This window comes from Musca domestica, unplaced genomic scaffold, assembly GCF_030504385.1.
Source record: "Musca domestica strain aabys unplaced genomic scaffold, Musca_domestica.polishedcontigs.V.1.1 114, whole genome shotgun sequence".
Taxonomy (NCBI): Eukaryota; Metazoa; Arthropoda; class Insecta; order Diptera; family Muscidae; genus Musca; species Musca domestica.
In genome coordinates, this window is record NW_026712144.1 from 1653754 (window position 1) to 1677809 (window position 24056).

Consider the following 24056-nt stretch of genomic DNA (forward strand, 5'->3'; position numbering starts at 1 on the left):
TTTATGGACTCAAAAAACACAATCTGATGAAACATACAGATGGGATGTGCCAAAATTCAGGTCATTTCGACACATATAGGCCATTTGGTGTACAATTAACCCGAAATATATATGGGAGCTATATAAAAATTTAAGTTCATTGTCACCAATTTCAATATGGTTCGTCCTTGGGCCAAAAAAATATTGTTTGAAAAGTTACATCTGAATCGGGTAATAGATGCGAACTGCAGGCCCTCGCTTCGAGGCCCTCGAGTAAATTTTCCAAGTTCCATACCTTTTTTCTTCCAGAGAATAGGAGGATAGGATAAGTAAGAACTCTATATTTTCAAATCTATTGTATTATCCTTTATTTCGATGATTTACAAAATAAATCTCGTACTATTGCAAAATGTTCGATTCTTCCGCAAAAAGTGGAAGTCATAATAATTGAGCTATATGGCATTGTTTTTATTTTATTTTAAATAGTCTCACAGTCTAGAAACGGCGGTGACGACGGATGACACGACGACGGTTGGTCTTGTATTTGTAACCTTCAGCCGAGGAGAAGGTGTGGGCAGGCTCAGAGGCACCAGTTTCATAGGATTCAGAGTAAGAAGCAGCTGGGGCAGAGTAGGAAGCAGCTGGGGCAGAGTAAGAAGCGGCAGCTGGGGCAGAGTAGGAAGCGGCAGCAGCTGGAGCAGAGTAGGAAGCAGCTGGAGCAGAGTATGAAGCAACTGGAGCGGAAGCAGCTGGGGCAGAGTAAGCGTATTCACCAACTGGGGCAGAAGCAGCACCTTGAACGGGAGGCAAGTATTCAGCACTGACATCACGACGATGACGGCGACGGTAGACAACACGACGGTTGGTCTTGTATTTGTAACCTTCAGACGAGGAGAAGGTGTGGGCAGGCTCAGAGGCACCAGTTTCATAGGATTCAGAGTAAGAAGCAGCGGGAGCTGCGGCTGCTGGAGCAGAGTAGGAAGCGGCAGCAGCAGGAGCAGAGTAGGAAGCGGCAGCTGGAGCAGAGTAGGAAGCGGCTGCTGGAGCAGAGTAGGAAACAACGGCAGCTGGGGCAGAGTAAGAAGCAGCTGGAGCCGAGGCTTGGACTGAGTAAGAAGCAGCAGGAGCAGCTGGGGCAGAGTATGAAGCTTGAGCTGAGTAAGTAGCAGCAGGTGCCGAGTACGAAGCTACAGGAGCTGAGGCAGCAACAGCTGGAGCCGAGTAGGATGGAGCTGGTGCCGAAGCGTGAGATTCATGGGGTGGCAAGTATGAGCTGCTGAGGTGGCTGACATCGGCTGTAGCCACAGCTACCAAGGCGAAGAGGGCAACAAAAAGTTTCTGGAAAAAGTTCAGAAATTTCAAAATTAGAAATTAACACTTCAACACATAATAATAATAATTTTGATTGTTTTTTTTTTATTAACTTTCTACTAACCATTTTGAGTGGGCTTATCTCTGATCTGCTTTAGAATCCAAGAGAAAATGATACTCTATTCGATGGCGAGGGTGCACTTATATACCAAAAAAAAAAGAAACGGTGGCCAGATTTTAATTTGTTAATTCTAATTTCAATTTACTCATAATTAGTTATGATTTGGCATGTGTGCACTTCGTTTCGTTTCGTTTAATTTCTTTTGTTTAATTTTATGCAGTCTACAGGTTTTCTGTTTCCTTTCTATTGCAACCTGAAGGAAGTAGAATAAATGAGTCTCTCAAAAATCTTGTTTCAAACCCTGCCCTGCTAGCATTGTTATTGTTGTAGATCAGCGTAAAAATAGCCATATAGCCGGTCAGTTTTCCAAATCAATGCAATTTTTCAAAAAAGAAGAAGTCGCGAACGAAATGAATAGCGGTTTTTGTTATTTATTTATGGTTTGTTTCCATTCTATTTTAAGAAAAAAAAATTAAACACGATTTTGAATAGTTGCTCGGTTTTCTTTTTATGCAATGGTTATTGATGCCTGATCCGTCACATTGAATTGTTTATGTTGAGATATTGAAAAAAAAAAAAAAAAAAAAAAAAAAAAAAAAGAATGGAAAGTGAGTCAAACACATCGATGGAGCCCAATATATATTGGTCCATTGATTGAGAAGAGTGTTTCGTTGAAGTAAGAAGTTTAAGATAACCCTTGGAGACAACAACCATTAAAAATCATACATAGCTCTATAATATATAATCAAGCGACTCCAAGGGGTCCTTGGGAACCACATAAAAATAGATCTAAAGGCTAACACCTCATCTTGTATCTTAGAACATAAAATCGCAGTTTTAAATCAATTAATGACGAATAATAAAATCAACTTTACATAGTTTTGGAAATGGTGTTTTGATGGAAGCAAACAGCTGAAGTCCAGGAGAATAGTTTGTGACATCGTAAACGCCTTAAAATTGTTTTCATCAGAGACAGATTTATGAGAACCCACAGTAATTTGTCAAAAATCAGCTTCATTTATCAACTCGGCATTGCAAAAAAATTGGGTTCAGTTCAGTTGATCAAAAAAAAACAACAACGGACACACAAGCCAACACTGATCAATTAATAGACAAGGCACGGTCGACGAAGGGGTTTTTGTTGTAACAGACAAAACCAACTTACATGGTTATGCTACTTCTTTGAACGAAATCATAACAAGTGGAGAAAGATGTAAATGTTTACAAATGCGGTTGTAAGATTTAGAAGACTTTCCAAAAGAATTTTAGTTTTATTTAATTCTTTGGTTCCTCTTCTATAGAGCTTACGATCTCGTCACTTGGGTAAAAAAATATTTTTGTCATAGAAGTTATTTTTAAAAAATAACTTCTGGGGAGAATATCCCAGACAAAAAACTAGGGAACTGATGAGGATTGGTGGCTTTTTCCGAAACCTAGGTATTCCCTGCCTTACCTCCTGGTAAACATTGCCATCGATCTCCACTAATAAACAAACTTAGTTTCTATAAAAACGGCAATAAAGGATAAAGCCTGACAATGTTGCAACAAAAAAAAAAAAAAAAAAAAAAAAAAAACAAGTAAAAAAGCTGTAAGTTCGGCCGGGCCGAACTTTTAATACCCTCCACCATTTGGTACAAATTTGGCAATTTCCAAAAAAAAAAAAAAAATAAATAAATAAATAAATAAAATAAAAAAATCCTTTAAAAATTCTGTTAAAATCTTAAAAATACCGAATGTCTATACGACGACGTATACCTGCATAGGCAACTTTTGTCATAAGTTATTACAACATTTAAATGCGAAACTTGAAGAAAAATTTGTTTATAATGTAGCTAAAATCATCAAAATACCGAATATAGGGGGTACCGTTATATGGAGGCTATACGAAGACGTGGACCTGCACAGACAATTTTCTGGCATGGGCTGAAGTATCCATTACGAACTTCAAATGCGAATTTAAAACAATCCCGGTAAATAATGTCGCTAAAATCATCAAAATACTGAATATCGGGGGGTACGGTATATGGGGCCTATACGAAGACGTGGACCTACATGGTCCATTTTCTGTTTCTGCTGCAGTATCTATTACGAACTTCAAATACCAAATTTGGAACGGTTCCGTTAAATAATGTCGCTAAAATCATCAAAATACCGAATATCGGGGTGGTACCGTTATATGGGGGCTATACGAAGACGTGGACCTGCACAGATAATTTTCTGTCTTAGGCTGTAGTATCCATTACGAACTTCAAATGCCAAATTTGAAACAATTCCGGTGAATAATGTCGCTAAAATCATCAAAATACCGAATATCGAGAGTTACCGTTATATGGGGGCTATATGAAAACTTGGACCTACATAGCCCATTTACGAACTTAACCTGCCTACTGGCAAAATATACATGTGTGCAAAATTTTAGCCTTCTATCTCAATTTGTTCGAAAGATAGCGTGATTACAACAGACAGACAGACAGACAGACAGACGGACAGACAGACAGACAGACAGACGGACATGGCTAATCGTCTTAGAATTTTACGCTGATCAAGAATATATATACTTTGTTGGGTCTGACGTGAGTATTTCGAGGAGTTACAAACGGAATGACAAAATTAATATACCCTCCATAGTATGGTGGAGGGTATAAAAACAAACAAAAACCAAATAATAATAAATAAATAAAAAATGCCTCAGCCGAAAGAAAAATGTCTTAGTTTCTAAATAAAATTAAATTCTATGTGCATATGTAAAGTAACGTTCGGTAATAATAAGAGGGAGAATTCATAGGCTGTAGTATCCATTACGAACTTCATCTACCAAATTTGAAACAATTCCGTTAAAAAATGTCGCTGAAATCAGCGAAATGCCGAATATCGGAATGTAACGTTATATGTGGGCTTTACCAAGACGTGGACCTGCACAGACAATTTTATGTCTTAGGCTGTAGTATCCATTACGAACTTCAAATACGAAATTCGAAACAATATCTCTTAAATCATTAAAAAACCGAATATCGGGAGGTACAGTTATATGGGGGCTATACGAAGACGTAGACCTGCACAGAAAATTTTCTGGCATAGACTTACGAACTTCAAATGCGAAATTTAAAACAATTCAGGTAAATAATGTCGCCAAAATCATTAAAATACCCAATATCGGGAGGTACAGGGGCTAAATGAAGACGTGAAGCTGCACAGACAATTTTTATCATAGGCTGTAGTATAAATTATGAACTTTAAATAATAAATTTGAAATAATTTCGGTGAATAATGTCGCTTAAATAATCAAAATACCGAATATAGGGAGGTACCGTTATATGGACGTTATACCAAAATGTGGACCGGCAAATACAATTTTCTGGCATAGGCTGTAGTATCCATTACGAACTTCAAATGCGAAATTTGAAACAACATCGCTTAAATCATTAAAAAACCGAATATCGGGAGGTACAGTTATATGGGGGCTATACGAAGACGTAGACCTGCACAGAAAATTTTCTGGCATAGACTGTAGTATTTATTACGAACTTCAAATGCGAAATTTAAAACAATTCAGGTAAATAATGTCGCCAAAATCATTAAAATACCCCATATCGGGAGGTACAGGGGCTAAATGAAGACATGAAGCTGCACAGACAATTTTTATCATAGGCTGTAGTATAAATTATGAACTTTAAATAATAAATTTGAAATAATTTCGGTGAATAATGTCGCTTAAATAATCAAAATACCGAATATAGGGAGGTACCGTTATATGGACGTTATACCAAAATGTGGACCGGCAAATACAATTTTCTGACATAGGCTGTAGTATCCATTACGAACTTCAAATGCGAAATTTGAAACAACATCGCTTAAATCATTAAAAAACCGAATATCGGGAGGTACAGTTATATGGGGGCTATACGAAGACGTAGACCTGCACAGAAAATTTTCTGGCATAGACTGTAGTATTTATTACGAACTTCAAATGCGAAATTTATAACAATTCCGTTAAATAATGTCGCCAAAATCATTAAAATACCCAATGTCGGGAGGTACCGTTATATGGGGTCTATACAAATTCGTGGACCCCCATTTTCAATAATAAAAGTCCTGCAAGTTTTATACACTTGGGTGAAATTTTAACAATCTATCTCATTTCGTTCGGAAGCTAGAGTGATTTCAACAGACGGACAGATGGATAAACGGACGGATATCGCTAAATCGACATATAATTTTATGCTGGTCAAGAATTTATATACTTTGTAGGGTTTAAAATGTATATTTTGTGGTTTTATAAACGGAAACTCCATACTATGGTTTAGGGTATAAAAACAAGTTAAAAGTATCCGTCGATTTTGCCGGCAGATGTATGTATACCATCAGCCAACGTTCGATTATTTAAACATATTTTGTCTTTTGTTACGATTATACAAATTGTCGATACCCTATGGAGCAAGTTCCGAAGGAATGGACCAATATTGTCCATTTCTTATCGGACCTAAATAAATATGATATAAATATTGCAACGTTCCAGGTTTGGACTATATTGATTATTTTCTTCACTTTATATGAGATATGTGATAATTTTTAGAAAATGTTAAAATGTGCCTGAGGTACCAGAGATAGTGGACCGAAGTATTCAATTTTCATACTTCATCTAATACAGTTAAAAATTATTCTTTCTTTGAGTGTTTTGTTTTTCAAAATCTTGAACCCTATGTGGGGGATGTAACAGAAGAAATGATTAGATCTCCACCATTTTTGTAACAGAACTTTTGTTGATGGAAATATTGAGATGTTCGAATGGAATCGGATGTTAATTTCGCGTTTTATGGCTTTCGTGGATATTCACAATGTTGACCCTTTGTGGGGAAGGTACCAGAAGGAGTGGATCGATATATCCTATCGATTGAGAGATATTGGGATCTGTGAAATTTGAAGGGAATTGGATGCTTACTTCGCATTTATAATTCTTTTGGTCGTTCCAAATTGTGACCTTTTGTGGGGGAGGTATCAGAAGGGATTCGCAGTTATATATCATATTCACAAGATATCTTGTGTTAGCAAAAGTGTATGCATGTGTATGTAATTTCGCGTTTTACGAGCTTCATGTATATTTAAAATGATAATCCTTTGTGGGGGAGGTACCTGAAGAAGTCATCCTATATATTCCGTCGTTACACCAAACCTTGGGTTAATAAATGTGACGTGAATAATTTGAAGATAATTTGACTGACATTGTCCATTTTTGCACCTGTCGTAGCACTGATGGAAATATTGTATTTGCAAAGTTTGAGTAAAATCGGATTATTAATTTTATTTTCTTGAAATTTTCGACCTTTTGTAGGGGAAGTGCCAGAAGGAGTGCATCGATATTGCCCAACTCCGAACTTAATCTAAGTTTGATAATAATATTACGATGTACCAATTTTGAACCAAATCGGATAATCAATCAACCAAGTTCGAAGATGAGTTATATAGTTATGAGTCTTCGGAAGAATCCATATAATTTTATTTTCCGGTATTCGGTATTTTGACGATTTTACCCCATATTTGGTATTTTGACGATATTAGACACTCATTCGGATGGTATAGTTTCAAAATCAGTATTAAGAGTTTATAATGGGTTCTACCCCCCTATAGCAGTCTACTGTTGTCCTTAGCCACCATATAATTGGACCTCCCCATATTCGTTATTTAGATGATAAAATCATCACTTGAAGTTCATAATAAGTTCTGCCTACTGTGGCAGAAGATTGACCTCCTGATATTCGGAATTTTGATGCTTTTAGACCCATTTTCGTAATAGATTCCATTTCCTGTGACTTTGTCTATATAGGTCCACGTTTTCCCATAGCGCTTATATGGCGCTACAATCCCAATATTCGACATTTTGATCATTCTACCCTCAGTTTCTAACGTATTGGAAAAAAATTCAGTAGTTCCAGCTCATAAGGAATTCTACCTAGTGTGGCAGGACGATTGAAATTTTAATTGTATGTTTTTACAGACAGAAGTGATACTGATAGTATACTTCTCGAATACTGAAATTTTGACATTTACAGACATATGGTTTCAAAAGGTTTCAGTAATATTTTTTTTTTTTTTTTTCAAAAATTATATTTGACCTTCTTTTAAAGAATAGAGCCAATTGGGTCCATCAACAAAATTCCTACCGATTGATTTAAAAATTACAATAAAACAACTATTTTTTTAATTACTTTTTTTCTTTATTGGATTTCAAGGCTTTCAGCTAGCTAAACGAATTTTTTCGGAAAAGAAATTCTTCCCATTCCCAGCTTAGAAACGACGATGACGACGAATGACACGACGACGGTTGGTCTTGTAACGATAACCATCGGCCGATGAGAAGGAGTGAGCTGGAGCCGAAGCACCAGTGTCATAAGATTCGGAATAGGTAGCAGCTGGGGCAGAGTATGAAGCAGCTGGAGCAGCAGCGAAAGATGGAGCTGGAGCAGAAGCAGCTGGTGGCAAGTATTCACTGGATGGAGCAGAACCAGCACCTTGGAAGGGTGGCAAGTATTCGGTGCTTACATCACGGCGATGACGGCGACGATAGACGCGACGACGGTTGGTCTTGTATTTGTAACCTTCGGCGGAGGAGAAGGTGTGGGCAGGAGCAGAAGCACCGGTGTCATAAGATTCACTGTAGGTTGCGGCAGGGGCCGAGTAGGAGGTGACAGCTGGGGCAGAGTAGGAGGTGGCTGCTGGGGCGGAGTAGGAGGCGACTGCTGGGGCGGAGTAGGAGGCGACTGCTGGGGCGGAGTAGGAAGCGGCAGCAGCTGGAGCAGAGTAAGAAGCAACAGCTGGTGCAGAGTACGAAGCAGCGGGGGCAGAATACGAAGCAGCTGGAGCCGAGTATGACGCGGAAACAGCAGGAGCACTATAGGAAGCTACAGGAGCTGAGGCATGACCTTCATGAGGTGGCAAGTATTCGCTGCTCAAATGGCTGACATCAGCAGTTGCCACGGCCGCCAGGGCGCACAAAGCAATAAAGATTTCTAAAAAGAGACCACAAAAGTTAATTAATTTAATAGTCTAAGGGTGACTTTCAAAGCCCGCTCACTCGCGGTATTACTAACCATTGTTGGAACGTTTATCTCCTATCGCCGGAAGAATCCAAGAGAAAATGATACTTGTACTGGCCAAATTACCAGCCTTTTATAGTCACAACAAATTACCCGGGATTCGGGACATTTGCATAAATTCTGCATGCAGACAATCATAATTATTTATGGACTTTTATAATTTAAAACGCCCGACGGGTTTTCTGCTTTTTTTTGGTTGACGAAATCCAGTCTTGTGGGAGCTCAGCAACAAAGCCTTTTGCTCCTCTGCCCGCCCAGCAGGTTTGCCGCTACTTAAGCTAGAATAGCTTTAATAACATTAGAAACTGAAGCTGACGCTAAGGCTGAGACAAATGACCAGGGCAATTAATTTTGTTTTGTTTTGATTGGAGAAGCGTAAAAAGTACCACAAGAAAGGCAGAAGAAAAGATAAAGAAAAGAAATACGAATTTTTTTATATTTTGTTGGTTTTTACGTTTTATTGTGTGTTTCTCATAGTTTTCAAGTCAATGGATTTTGGCTAAAGAACTCGTCTGAGAATGTAAAGTCTTATCAAATAATGCTATGGATGTTCGCGCCCCCAGTAAAAATCTGGGGATATTTTTCAAGATCTGAAAAAGATGCTAGAATGATGTTCTTTAGTGGCGACGGTAGACAACGCGACGGTGGGTCTTGTAGCGGTAACCATCATCGGCCAATTCATGGGCGGGGGCAGCTTCTTGGGCAACAGCAGCAACCTGTTCAACGGGGGCTGGTTCGTAGACGGGGGCGGTTTCTTGTTGTTGGACAGGGGGCAAGTATTCGTTGGAGGGCAAGTGGCTGACATCACGACGGTTGCGGCGGTAGACAACGCGACGGTGGGTCTTGTAACGGTAACCATCGGCAGCTACTTCATGAGCGGGTTCAGCATCAGCTTGAACGGGGGGCAAGTATTCGTTGGTGGGAGCAGCAACGGGGGCGGCTTCTTGTTGGGGAGGCAAGTATTCGTTGGAGGGCAAGTGGCTGACATCACGACGGTTGCGGCGGTAGACCACACGACGGTGGGTCTTGTAACGGTAACCATCATCGGCCAATTCATGGGCGGGGGCAGCTTCTTGGGCAACAACAGACACTTGTTCTACGGGGGCAGGTTCGTAGACAGGGGCGGCTTCTTGTTGGACAGGGGGCAAGTATTCGTTGGAGGGCAAGTGGCTGACATCACGACGGTTGCGACGATAGACAACGCGACGGTGGGTCTTGTAACGGTAACCATCATCGGCCAATTCATGGGCGGGGCAGCTTCTTGGGCAACAACAGACACTTGTTCTACGGGGGCAGGTTCGTAGACAGGGGCGGCTTCTTGTTGGACAGGAGGCAAGTATTCGTTGGAAGGCAAGTGGCTGACATCACGACGATGACGACGGTAGACAACACGACGGTGGGTCTTGTAACGGTAACCATCGGCAGCTACTTCATGAGCGGGTTCAGCATCAGCTTGGACAGGGGGCAAGTATTCGTTGGTGGGAGCGGCAACGGGGGCGGCTTCTTGTTGGGGAGGCAAGTATTCGTTGGAGGGCAAGTGGCTGACATCACGACGGTTGCGACGGTAGACAACACGACGGTGAGTCTTGTAACGGTAACCATCATCGGCCAATTCATGGGCGGGGGCAGCTTCTTGGGCAACAACAGAAACTTGTTCTACGGGGGCTGGTTCGTAGACAGGGGCGGCTTCTTGTTGGACAGGGGGCAAGTATTCGTTGGAGGGCAAGTGGCTGACATCACGACGGTTGCGACGATAGACAACGCGACGGTGGGTCTTGTAACGGTAACCATCATCGGCCAATTCATGGGCGGGGGCAGCTTCTTGGGCAACAACAGACACTTGTTCTACGGGGGCAGGTTCGTAGACAGGGGCGGCTTCTTGTTGGACAGGAGGCAAGTATTCGTTGGAAGGCAAGTGGCTGACATCACGACGATGACGACGGTAGACAACACGACGGTGGGTCTTGTAACGGTAACCATCATCGGCCAATTCGTGAGCGGGGGCGGCTTCAACAACTGGGACCTCTTGTTGTTGTTGTTGAACAGGGGGCAAGTATTCGTTGCTGGGCTGAGGGGCTACAGGGGCAACAGGGGCCACAGAAACTTGCTGGGGTGGCAAGTATTCGTTGGAGGGCAAATGGCTGACGTCAGCAGCGACAGCTGCAATCACAGCAAAGGCAATGAGGAACAATTTCTATAACGAAATCAAAAAAAGGACACGACCACGTTAGCAAACCTCTAGGCATATAATCCAGGCCAAAAAAAAAGCAAAACCTACCATTTTTGTTTCTTTTTCTTTTCTCTTTTCCTTAGTAATCCGAACTTACTAATCCACTGACTTTACACACTGCAGGCAGAACTAGCTATGCTTACAGTAGTAACTCTAAGAGTAGAATGTTGTAGTCACAGAACTATTTCTTACTATTTATACACAAATCGGAGTAAAACTGAGAGCTTCTGAGCATCGCCAATCGAACCAAAGTTTGGTAATTTGTAATTCTTATTTGCGGATCGAAAAAACAAAAGATGGGCAAAAACGCACACACACGCACACACATGTGAGAATAGATAGTTGGCTCTTCGCATGGAAACTATTGTGTAGAGTAGTCGGTGGATAGATCGGCCATAGACAGAATTGCCAAAAAAACGTAAAAAAAAAAACAAAACAAACAACAATATTGGTAACATCCAAACAAAGATTTATACCGCCAACCGAAAGATCAGCAAAGATACGCACTCACACACACACACGCATATGCTCAAGAGCTCAGGCCAAGCTAGACGGCGGCGTCAACATCAGCTGGCTGTAAAAGTTCGCATCACCAGCCACAAAAAGAAGGGTTAAAAGAAAGAAAATAGAAATCTAATGAAGGCAAGAACAAAAAAACAAAAAAAAAAACACAACATCATCGCCTCTAGAACCATAATAATGATCATCATCATATGGCGATGATGATGATGTTGTAGTTGGGCAAAAATCATTTAAGATGTATTATATCTTTTGGGAACACACACCAAAAAATAAAAAAAAAATACTATAATTTGGTTAATCTTTGAAATTGTTGTAGCTATATTTAGAGGGCGATAATTGATTCGATTGTATCGTTTTTTCTATTAATTTATTCACTTTTAATTGGTTTGATTTTAGAGCCATTGGATGATTCAAATTTGCCAGCCAGATTGGGCCTCTGTAAAATTTAGTTTTATGATCAATATTCATTTGTAACAAATCGATCGATGTTGTTTGGTGTGGCTGCTGCTGCTGATGAAGATTGTCTTCCTCATGTTGCAGAAATAAATTGAAAAAATTATTTTTATTTCATGTGGTGCACAGTGGTTTTCTATTATTGCAAAGGATTAAAAACATAATAATAAAAATTTGAATTAAAATTTGCGAAATTTCCCAAAATAAAAAAAAATGGATGATAAAAGAAATTTGAAAACAATGCCGTTGGAAACAAAGAAACTGATAGAACTTAATAATAATAAATTAAAAAAAAAAAGAAAAAAATGGGACCAATCTCATAAATATGGATTAAATAATTTATTTAGATTCAAAAAAAAAAAAAAAAATCAGAGATTAAAAAAATCTAAAACGTGTGACCTGATTACAAAATTCTGAAACAACATGTAATGTAAACTTGTAAAAATATTGAAATCTTGAAAAAATTCAATATTTCAAAAGGGGAACAAAGTGTTAACTGGTTCAAAGTCGTTGATGACTTCATTTTAAAGGCAGACAGTGTATTTCTTCTCCTACACCAAGGAAATGTACTTCTTGCGCACCGAAAATTGTCAAAAAAATATGGGATGAGAAAACTGTAATTTTAGCGCATTTCGAAGAATTGTAGGATAAAAGCAGAAATACAGGGAAATAAATGATTTAAAATTTTGGATTTGAAAAATTATTTGTCTGTGGATTTTTCAAAATATTTTTTAAACTTTCAATCGCTTATTTTACAAATATTTCTTTTCCGCTATATGTGGATATTTAAAACATTGTTTTTCGGGATACCGTGGTATTTATACCCTACAACATTATGTGTTGGGGGTATTATAAGTTTGATTGGCCCAAAAATTATGTAACACCTCGAAATATTGGTTTCTCACATAGGAAAGTATATATGGATCATCCTATCTCGCCGAGCTGAGTCGATCTAGCTATGTATGTCCGTCCGGAATGGAGGTCGGGGTCGGGCCAGAATAGAACCCTATTTCTTTTTGAGATGATCGCCAAATGTTTAGGGGTTGAAATGGACCAAATACTGAAAAAATGTCGGATTTTGCAGTAGCTATACAGGTCGCAATTATAGACCAATCGGAATTTCGCATGTAGCTAGAGTTTAGGGCGGGGAAGAAGCCTACCAATTTGGGTGGTCATCGGATAATATTAGCGGGTAAAACCATATATTTTGTGTCGAAAAAATTCAAAATTTTTCATTAAACCGCGAATATTTTAAATCCCGGCGAAATCACAAAGCCATGAAAAGGTTACTTCTGACCTTTACATTTATGTTAACATCCAAGAAATCGGATATGTAGGAAAATATGTGCGATATATATGTCTATCAAAGAAGATATGCTTGAAAAATCTCTTATATGTCGAGAACGGCTGAACTGATTTCGACAGTTCTCATTAATTCAGAATGGCCTCTTGGCAGGAAAGAAAAAACGTCTAAAAAAAGCATAAAAATATCTCTCTAAAGATGAAAATATTGATTTTGTAAAATTTTCTCATATTTTTTTCAATTTTGTCATATTTTTGGAATATTTTCATTTTGAATTAAACATTTGGTAATATTTCTACAGCAAACAAAACTAAGTAGTTAGGATATCAGGATATCATATACAGATCGCATTTATGGCCCGATCCTTACGAAATTTTGCATGGGGATTAAATGAGGGTCAGAATAGAAGCCTACTCTTTTTGGATGATCGCCATATATTTAGGGGTTGAAATAGAAAAAACTGCAAAATTGTCGGCAGGTCGTAATTATCGCCCGATCCTCACGCACATTTGAAAGGGGGTTACCGGACATTGCAAAAGCCAAGCAGTTTTGGATGGCCATCCAAAATATTCAATGTGTGAAGGAGTTTGCCAACTTTTGTAGACAAAATACGAAAATGTCTATTCCAGTGACTTTTCGGAGAATTCACAAATACAGGAAAGACGCACTTCTGACTATTTTTTTAACGCTGATTTCGTTGAAGAATGTAGTCAAATGTATGTATCTCATATAGATGCGTTTCTGTCAAAAACCAATAATAAATGTTAATCTTTTGCCACTTCTGAGAGATTATAGGTCTTTGGGAAATATTGGTTCTAGATCTAGGAAGACCATTTAAGAGCAACTTCTACCAATAAATTGGAAATTAGTTTAAGTTGCTTTTATTCGAAAATTAGAGAACGAAACCTGATGGTTTTCTTTTATTATTTGTCACAATATCTTGTGGAATTCTTTCGAGTATCTTGTCTATATAAACTGTATCGTTTATTATAGTGTTGTAGGGTATTTGCTTACTTGTTTAAAATATTTTTTTTTTTTTACTTTTTACCAAGCCTTTCTGGTTAATTCCCAGACAAAAAAACAAGGGAACTGATGAGGATTGGTGGCTCTTTCCGAAACCTAGGTATTCCCTGCCTTACCCCCTGGTAAATATTACCATCGTTCTCCACTAATAAACAAACGTAGTTTTTATAAAAACAACAATAAAGGGATTAATCCTGACCATTTTGCAACAACAAAATACTATGATATCCCGAACAAACAAGCCAACACTGTTCAATTGTATTTTTTTTTTATATTTTTGGTTAGAAAATATTTGATTTTTAAAATTATCTGTCAATTTTTAAAAATAATTTTTTCCTGCTATATATGTAAATCAAACATTTATAATTATTGTTTTCTGAATTTTATTGCTATATATAAATACTATATTTTTAAAAGTATTTTTTTTTCCTGCAATATATAAATTTTAGATTTAAAAAAAAATGTTCCTGCTACATATATTTTTTGGGGATTTTTAAAAACATTTTTTCTGCTATATACAAATTGTGGATTTTATATAAATAATGGATTCTTTTGAAATATTTTTTTCCTGCTAGATCGTGACTTTTAAAAAATAATTTTTCCAGCAATATATAATTTGTGGCTATTTTAAAATAATTTTTTCTTGCTATCTATAAATTGTGTATTTTTTAAAAATAATTCTTTCTTGCTATATATAAATTATGAATTTTTGAAAAAAAATTTGCATATTTTTAAAACTACTTCTGCTATATATAAGTCGTGGATTTTAAAAAGAAAAATATTTCCTTCTATATAAAATTTGGGGGTTTGTAAGAATTATTTTTCCTATATTTATAAGTTGTGATTTTTTTGTGCTATATATAAATGGTGGACTTTTTAAAATAATTTTTTCGTGCTATATATAAATGGTGGATTTTTTTAAATATTTTTTTCTGCTATACATAAGTAGTGGATTTTTTAAAAATATTTTTTTCCTGCTATAAATAAGTGGTGAATTTTTTTAATATTTTTTCTGCTATATATAAATCGTGAATTAAAAAACCTGCTATATATAAGTCGTTAACTTTTAAAAATATTTTTTTTTCTGCTATATATAAACCGTAGAATCGTAGATATAAAAATAATTTTTTCCTCCTATATATAAAGTGGGGATTTAAAAAAAATATTTTTTCCTGTGATGTAAAAAAATCTGGGTTTTGGTACGTTTTTTAAAATATTTTTTCTGACTTGAGATCTCGAATTTATTCAATTTCAATTGGATTTCTAATTTTTTTTTGTAATGCTCATTCATCGTAGATTTTAAAAATATTTATTCTGCTTTATATTAATTTTGGATTCTTTAACATATTTTATTTATTTAAATATTTCTCAATTTTAAAATATATTTATTTGGCTACATATAAATAGTAAATTTTTATAAAAATTCGTTAATAAAAAAATGTCCAGGTCAAGAAATCTGATCGATTTTTACATTATTTTTCTGGGAATAAAAGTGTGCATGAATGAATGTAGGGCCCCATGCACCCCCTTTGTTGTGAGAGTAGATCTGTGTTGGGCTATATAGATCATCTGTAAAATTAATTTAAAAATGATAAAAAATTGCAAATAGTTGTCAATATTTGTTGTATATTTTTACCAAGTAAATAAAACAAATGAAGAATGACACAAAAACGTCCTTGAACCAGTCGCAATACAATAAAGAGGTTCAATCATCTTTCGATTCTATTCTTAGTTACAATTATTTAATTTTATATAATTATATGTTCAATTTATTTATCGTCTATGACAAATTAAATATCTGATATCTTGGAAAGATAAATACGCCAAATGATGCTGCAATTAAGAATTGCCTAAAAGCTCAGAGTTAAATTAAAAATTTGTCCAAAAACCAAGAGCAAAAAAAAATTGTCAAAATTTCCAATTATAAAAGAAAAAATATTTTAATATAATTACTGGTTTGCAAAGATATAATTTTAAAATAATTTTTGTTCGGTATTTTTAGTGTCCAAATGTATTGAATTAGCATTTTGATAAGCGACTGGGAATATTTTAATCTGTGGTCAATAAATAAAATATACATTATTTCGTTTTTGAAACATATTAAATTAAAGAGCGACTAAACGTGGTTTAATTAGCCGTCTCGTGGATAGCTGTTAGAGTGGATATAGAACGATATTTTTGAATACAGAAAAAAAGTGTAGTGGTCAAATTGATAACAATTATAGTTGTCTTAGATAATTGTATTTTAGATAAGATAATTATATTAATAATTAGATAATTATATATTAATTAAAGCATACATTACATATCATGCTTTATCAAGGTTCACGAGGGTGATATTGTTACATCAAGTGCTATGTTGGCACTTTCTTCCGTAACCTAATGATAAAAGAAAATTGCATTTCGAATAAATAAAATTTATCATCAAAATTTCATATGTACGTCATACTGAATTTAAGGATTTATATATTATACAAGTTTTTCATTTATTCGGAAAGAATAATACCATTTACACCAAAACCTCATCGAAATCTTTTATTTTGAAGTTAACCGAGAGTGATATTAGTAAAATAATTACAAAATGGACCCATTTCCAGTTTTTCTGTTTCAAACTATTTTAACGTCACCATATGTATACACTAGAAACCAAGAGGGACTTCCATATCAAATTTCGGGATTTCAGTTCTATTCCTTCAATCAAGACCAACTTTTGTACCACTTAGTACTTTTAGAACAATTATAGCACACATTTCCTTCATATTTTAAACACAGACACAAGCAGTGACATCTATATCAAATTTCAGAATTTCAGCTCCATCCCTTTACCTAATACTAAATTTAGTACTATTTACTACTTCTCGTACAATTAAAGTACACATTTACAAAACTAACTCTATATCTCAATTTCAGATATTAAGAGAGACCTCAATATTAAGGGTCTTTCGCCCAATACCAAATTTAGTAGCATTTGGTAATTGTCGCACAAATAAGGGGCGCACTTCCAAAACCATCTCAATCAACAATTGCAAAATGGACCCACATCCACTTTTTAGGTCTCAAACTATTTCAACGTCTGCATACGTATACAATACTAGCTGAACCCGGTGCGCTTCGCTACCCCTTTTGATTTTATATGCATTCAAAATTTTATTTACGAATATATGTTGGTTAAAAAAAAAAAAAAACAAATTTAAAAATTTAAAAAAAAACTATTGCACTACTTTAATGCGTAAATAACCAAAACCATTAGAAAAGCAGTAACATGACATACATACACGAAGTGTTTGTTCTTCGGATTTATTTATTTCATAGCAAATACCAAGCGTGCAGTAAACTGCAATTTTTTCAAGTTGAGTGGCATTTCTATTGCAATTAGTGAATTCGGGATAGTAACATACTTCGCCGTAATAAGCGTATTTCAAATAAGTTGTTGTGTTGTCTTTCAGTGTTAGCCTAAGGCGTTGTGGGTCAATGGTTCTTATTAAAATCATATCCCAATCTGATCCCATTTAAATATAATTTAAAAAAAATTACTTTTACACCAAACTCCGCTACACCTTTCATATTTCATTGAAATTGGTGCGTCAAATATGTGAAATCGGCCGAGAATATATATATGGGAGCCAAATTTAAATCTTAACTAATTTCCAATTAATTTATCACATTTATTATTATAACCAAATTCCGCCACACATTCTGAATTTCATTGGAATCGGTCATATATATAGTGTTTGGTGCATAATATGTATGAAATCGGCCGAAATATATATGTTAGCTATATCCAAACCTCAACTGATTTCAATATAATTTGGCAATTTTTGCTGGTGCCAGATTTTGTCTCTCTCTCTGGGTGCATCAAATATTTGAAATCGGCTAAGTATATATATGGGAGCTATAATCAAATCTGAGCGTATTTGAATATAATTTGCCAAATTTATTTTTATACCAAATTTAGCCACTCATGCCGAATTTCGTTGGAATCAAAAATACGTATCGTGTTTTGTGCATCAAATATGTGAAATCGGCGGAAAATATATATGGGAGCTATATCGAAATCTGAACCGATTTTAATATAATTTGACTAATTTATTTTCTAATCAAAATCCCGTTACATATTCCAAATTTCTTTGGAATCGAACATACATATCGTGTATGGTGCATAAAATACATGAAATCGGTCGAAAATATATATGAGACCTATATTCAAATCTGAACCGATTTTAATATAATTTGACGAATGAATATTTGTTTTAATTTCCGCTACACATTCCAAATTTCATTGAAAATAGAGATACATAGCGTGTTTGGTGCATCAAATACATGAAATCGGTCGAAATATATATGGGAGCTATATCCAAATCTGAACCGATTTCAATTTAATTTGACAAATTCATTTTGGCTCCCAATTCCGTTACTTATTTAAAATTTCATTACAATTGGAAATACATATCGTGTTTGGTCTACGAAATACATGAAATCGGCCGAAAATGTATATGGGAGCTATATCCAAATCTGAACCGATTTCAATATAATTTGGGAAATCAATTTTTTAGATAAAATCTATCACACGTTTCAAATGTCATTGAAATTGGGGATACATAGCGTGTTTGGTGCATCAAATGCTTGAAATCGGCCGATAATATATATGGGAGCTATATCCAAATCTGAACCGATTTCAATATAATTTGACAAATTTATTTTCGGATTAAATCCCGTCACACATTCCAAATTTCATTGGAATCGAACATTCATATTGTATTTGAGGCATCAAATGAACGAAATCGGTCGAAAATATATATGGGAGCTATATCCAATCTGAACCGATTACAATATAATTTGGCAAACTTATTTTTGTTCCAAATTCCGTTACGTATTCCAAATTTGGAAACTGTATCTTCAACCAATCAATAGATATGTGCATATAAAATCAAAATTTTTGGGAGGTACCTCCGATTCTGATGCTATATCTCCAGTTCCAAGTGGAAATTCAAAAATTTATATAGCCTATGTTACTTTCAGGCGATGTTGCAGTATATATGGAAATTTTCAGGAAAATCTATTCAGCGGTTTTCGAGTCCATAATTTACAAACAAACAAACAAACAAACAAACATACAAACATTTTCCTCTTTTATAGATATAGAGAAGATAAACTCTATTCCTTCAATCAAGATCAACTTTAGTACCACTTAGTACTTTTAGAACAATTATAGTACACATTTCCAAAACCACCTTCATATTTTAGCCACTGCTTTTATTTAAAAAGCAGTGACCTCTATATCGAATTTCAGGATTTCACCTCCAACCCTTCACCTAATACTAAATTTAGTATTTCTCGTACAATTATAGCACACGTTTACAAAATCAATTCTATATCTCAATTTCAGATATCAAGAGAGATCTCAATATCAAAGTTGAGGATTTCAGCCCTAACCCTTCACTCAATACCAAATATAGTACCATTTGCTACTTTTCGCACAAAAATGGGACGCATTTCCAAAACCACATCAATATCTAAATTCCAGATACCAATAGAGACCTCAATATAAATTTAGAGGATTCCAACCCTATTCCTTAACCCAATACCAAATTTAGAACCATTTAAAATGTTGGGTACAAATACAGGGTGCGATAAAAGAAAAACTGCAACAAAGTCAAACGCCATCATTTTTAATTTTATTGAATGAATGTCGGAAATAACATCAAATTTTAGAATAAGTTTAGATTTGTTCGAAATGATCACTTTTGGCACGAATTATGGGCTTGAAACGGCCAATGAAACCATCAAAATGCCCGAATGTTACTCTGTGGTATTTTGGCCCATTCCCGGCGAAGCGCTTGCTTGAGGTGATCGACACTTTGGTATTTGTTCGTGTCAATCTTGCTTTCTAAAATACTCTCGACACAATAGTCCAACGGATTGGTATCCGGAGATTTTGGTGGCCATTGTGCACTGAAAATGAAGCGATGAACCGCATCTTGTAACCATTCTTGGGTGGCGCGTGCTGAGTGCGATAATGCTGAGTCCTGTTGGAATGTCCAAGGTCTGCGGCCAAAATGTTAGCATGCCCAAGGTTTTAATACTCCCTTCAGATTGTTTTTGCGATAATATTCGGCATTTATTCTGACGTCGAATAGTACGAGCGGAGAGCGACCATAGGCTGCTATGGCAGCCCACACCATCACCATGGCCGGCGCTTTTTCAGCTGACCTCTTTGGCAAGTAAACACGATCATTATGTTTGTTTACAAACTGCTGGACAACGAATGTTTTCTCATCGGAGAAAACCAAATTCAGCAGTTCACCACTTTTGGCCAAGCGAAGCAACTCTTTAGCTCTTTTGGGTCTATTCTTTAGTTCTTTTTAGTCTATTTTCTTTCTGTTGCGGTGTAAGTTCTTGCACTTTTTGCAATTTCAATGGCTTTACCCCGAGTTCATTTTTCTATATTTGCCGAATGGAATATTGCGGTATGTTCAGCTCACGAGCCATTTTTCGGCCACTGCGACGCGGGTTTCGACCAAGTAGCTTCTTTACTTTTCCAACCATTTCTTCTGATGTTGCTGTTTTCTTCCGTCCACTTACTTGACGTCGGGCTACGCTACCAGTATCACGATAACGAGCGATGGTACGAGACACAAAAGATTTATTCACATTTAAATGCTGAAATGCCCTAGCGATAGCCACTTATGGTTTTCCAGCCAAATATAAAGAAATTACACCAAAATGTTTTTGTACGTTTGTAAACAATATAATGAGCTGCCACTAGAATAATTTTAATAGCTGTCAAACGACTGGCTTAGAAATGACAGCAGTCTGAAGTTGTTTGCAGTTTTTCATATCACCATGTATACCTTATCCGATTTCAATTTTATTGTGCACCAAATTGCTAATATTAGCCCAAATGGATTGAGTTTAGGCACTTCCGACAAAATTCAGCGCAGAAGCAAGTATTTCAAATTTTACACCTACATTTATGTTTCATCCGATTTGGTGTTATATTCCCTCAAATGCGTAATATGCGCACCACAACAATGATATTTGATACGGGTCATCAGATACAGCTCAGTTCTGATTTTTATATACATCTACATCCGATTTTACGGTTATTGTCCACCATATATGTAATGTCATCTCAAATTAGATACATTTTTATATTCAACCGAATTTTTCCATTTGATGAAACCCTCCGTCAAATTTGTGGAAAATCGTTTCAGAATTGGATATAGTTTCCAAATAATGGATATTTTAAAGCCATGATACGCCCCGCTCGACTTTTGACCTTTCCTTACTGTTCACTTTTAATACAATTTCAGGTAACGTTAAATAACAAACTCCTAATATGGCTAGAACGCACTTTTTGCCGACATTTTTTCTTTGTATCTGTGTTTTGTTTGTTTCGCACAAAACTTGTTCTAACGGGGGTCAATAAATAAAAGAACTTATTTGAGTGCTTTGACATAAGTTCATTGTGAGAGCTATATATATTTAAAATATTCAATAAATTTCCTTTGAAATAAAATTTATTTAAAGGTTGTCATCAATCACTTTAACTCAAATGTAGCGAAAATTCTGAAAAGTAATAAATAATTTAATAAAATAGTTTGATGCATTCTATGGCAATTCATTGAAATAACTTGAAGATATTTTTAGCACAATATTCGGCAGGCTACTGGTGCAATAAAAACGTCTAAATCCCTATCTTTCATCAACACATTTTCGATAAATTTTATTAAGACTTATTTATGCTGAAATTCGTTTGATATTTTACGATCCACAATTATTGCGGATTTTAAAGCTGACAACCTATCCACCTATTTACCAACATCGCGATCGCCATCACCAACTAGTTGGGGACAAATATACTCAGTTATAATTAGATATTCATTAGCATCCATATGCGAGCATGTTTAGATATTTTATGGGTTTTTGATAGCTCGCGTGTTAATTTTGGTTTTCAATTCGGTGAGTGTGGTGTGTATATATATAGCGTGTGAACGGTATTTGAAAAAGAAATGCAAACGAAAATATAAACATGTATTTGAAATGATCCTGTTTTGAAATAAAACGATGTTGAATCACATCGATGTGGTAAAAACACTATTTTGGGATTATTAATTATTAAAATTATGCGATTGAGACTTAATGGAAGTAGTAATAATTTTTGATATCTTGAATTGAAAATAATCTGCCAGCAAAGCGAAGCCACTTTCTAACTTGACGTGATTTCAAAGTATAGACTCATACTTTTCACACATACACTGTCATATATATGAATGTTTACTTTTCACATTGATTTTCTAAATTGATATAATAATTAATACAAATAAATGTTTAAACAATTTCATATAACAATCCAAAATCCGAAAACATTTGAAAATTATTCACTTATTTTTTATATATTTTTTTTGCAGCATATCAATCATTTCGATATTAAATCACATTAAGAACATGATTTATTTGCATGATTTATGTATAACATTATTAGAATAAAATACTTTTTCCAGTATTATTCAAAATTTATGGTTATCCTTGGTGAACGTCTCTACAAACCCGGCGACGATGATGTCATTCCAATTTATTTCGTCTTGTTTTCTGATGCTTTTGATTTGTTTCAACTTCTTTGAGAAAAAATAACAAAACAAACATATTTATTTATTTGAAACGTAAAAACAACGATATTTGTTTGAAACATAATTACCAATTGATTCTTGGAATGTTTTCAAACCGCGACGTCGTTGTTGTTACGCAGACATTCGCTCATACAAATATACCTAAAAAAAAATCATTATAATTTGTGATGCCAAGTACTTATTTTTTTAATCGCATGAAAAATATCCGGAAATGTTTTATCAATAAATGGCTTAAAAAAAAACAATTAAATTAAATAAACTGTGAATCAATTTTGAATTCAACATATTCAAATCATTCAGCGCGTCAACAATACTTATTACTAAATGGTCGGAATTTTGAAGTTTATGGGACGATCTCTTTGATGTAAAAAAAAAAAACAAGTTAAAAAGTGTCAGTCGGTATTGCCGGCAGATATATACCCTCAGCCTGTGTTCGATTATTTAAATATAATTTGACTAGTGCTGCTATGGAGCAGGTTCCCAAGGAATGGGCCAATATTGTCCATTTCATATCGGACCCAAATATATGAAATAAATATTCCGACGACCCTTGTATGGATTATATCGACTCACTTCTTCACTTTATATGAGACTAGCTGGCCCGGTCCGCGTTGCCGGCCCGTAGTTTTTGTCTATTATGCATATATTCCCAAGCATAACTATTCACAGATATGACTGATATAAGTGTTCACGTACATGTCGATTTAAAGTGTTTTAAAATACCTGTACCCATTTTTAACCAGTGGGCTTCAATATTTAAACCGTGGGCTTCAACTGTGTGGATGTGCTATACAAATCTATTAAAAAGTATATATCAATCTTATCGCCATATAAGGGATCAAATTAATTTTTAATATGGTAAAAATCGTAGCAAAATCTTCCAGTCAAATGAGCAGTAATTTGGAATTTGCTGTATTTTGTATACTACATAATTGAGGGCTGAATGATTTAAGAATAGCCAAAGTTAATTACTTTTTTAAACCCATTAGCAACTTAGATTGTGCATTAGAGTCCTCATAAGTCCCCCTAACCATGCCAGTCTGTTTGTCCGCCAAAAGGTGGACTTGAGAGGGTATTATAACATGAATAAAAATTCTAAAATTTGAAGATATGTTGAAATTTTAGTGTAAGATTTTCACCCCCCTAATACGCATTATTAGCCAAATTCTTTGAAATGTGGTTAAATTAGGAGGTACCTTCTTTATATGGGCACTACTCCGAAACATCGACCTACATTGAAAACTTTCTTCTAGCCCTTATAATCCAAGATGACAAATAGAGGCCAAATCAAAAATATAGCAGAACAATATAGCATGTCATAGCATTTCGCGTGATTTAAATAAGTAAAAACAGTTTTATCCACCTCATAATTGCGGGCAGAATGATAAGATGG

General features: G+C 35.6%; 1 protein-coding gene across 1 annotated transcript; it reads right to left on the minus strand.

The window, feature by feature from the left end:
* Positions 1-454: 454 nt before the first annotated feature.
* LOC131807171 (uncharacterized) lies at positions 455-21928 on the minus strand. Its single transcript, XM_059132194.1, is given in 5 exon segments — positions 455-1317; positions 7697-8371; positions 9117-9754; positions 9757-10696; positions 21857-21928. Coding segments are annotated over 5 exon segments (3168 nt in total). The 3' UTR covers positions 455-474.
* Positions 21929-24056: the final 2128 nt, after the last annotated feature.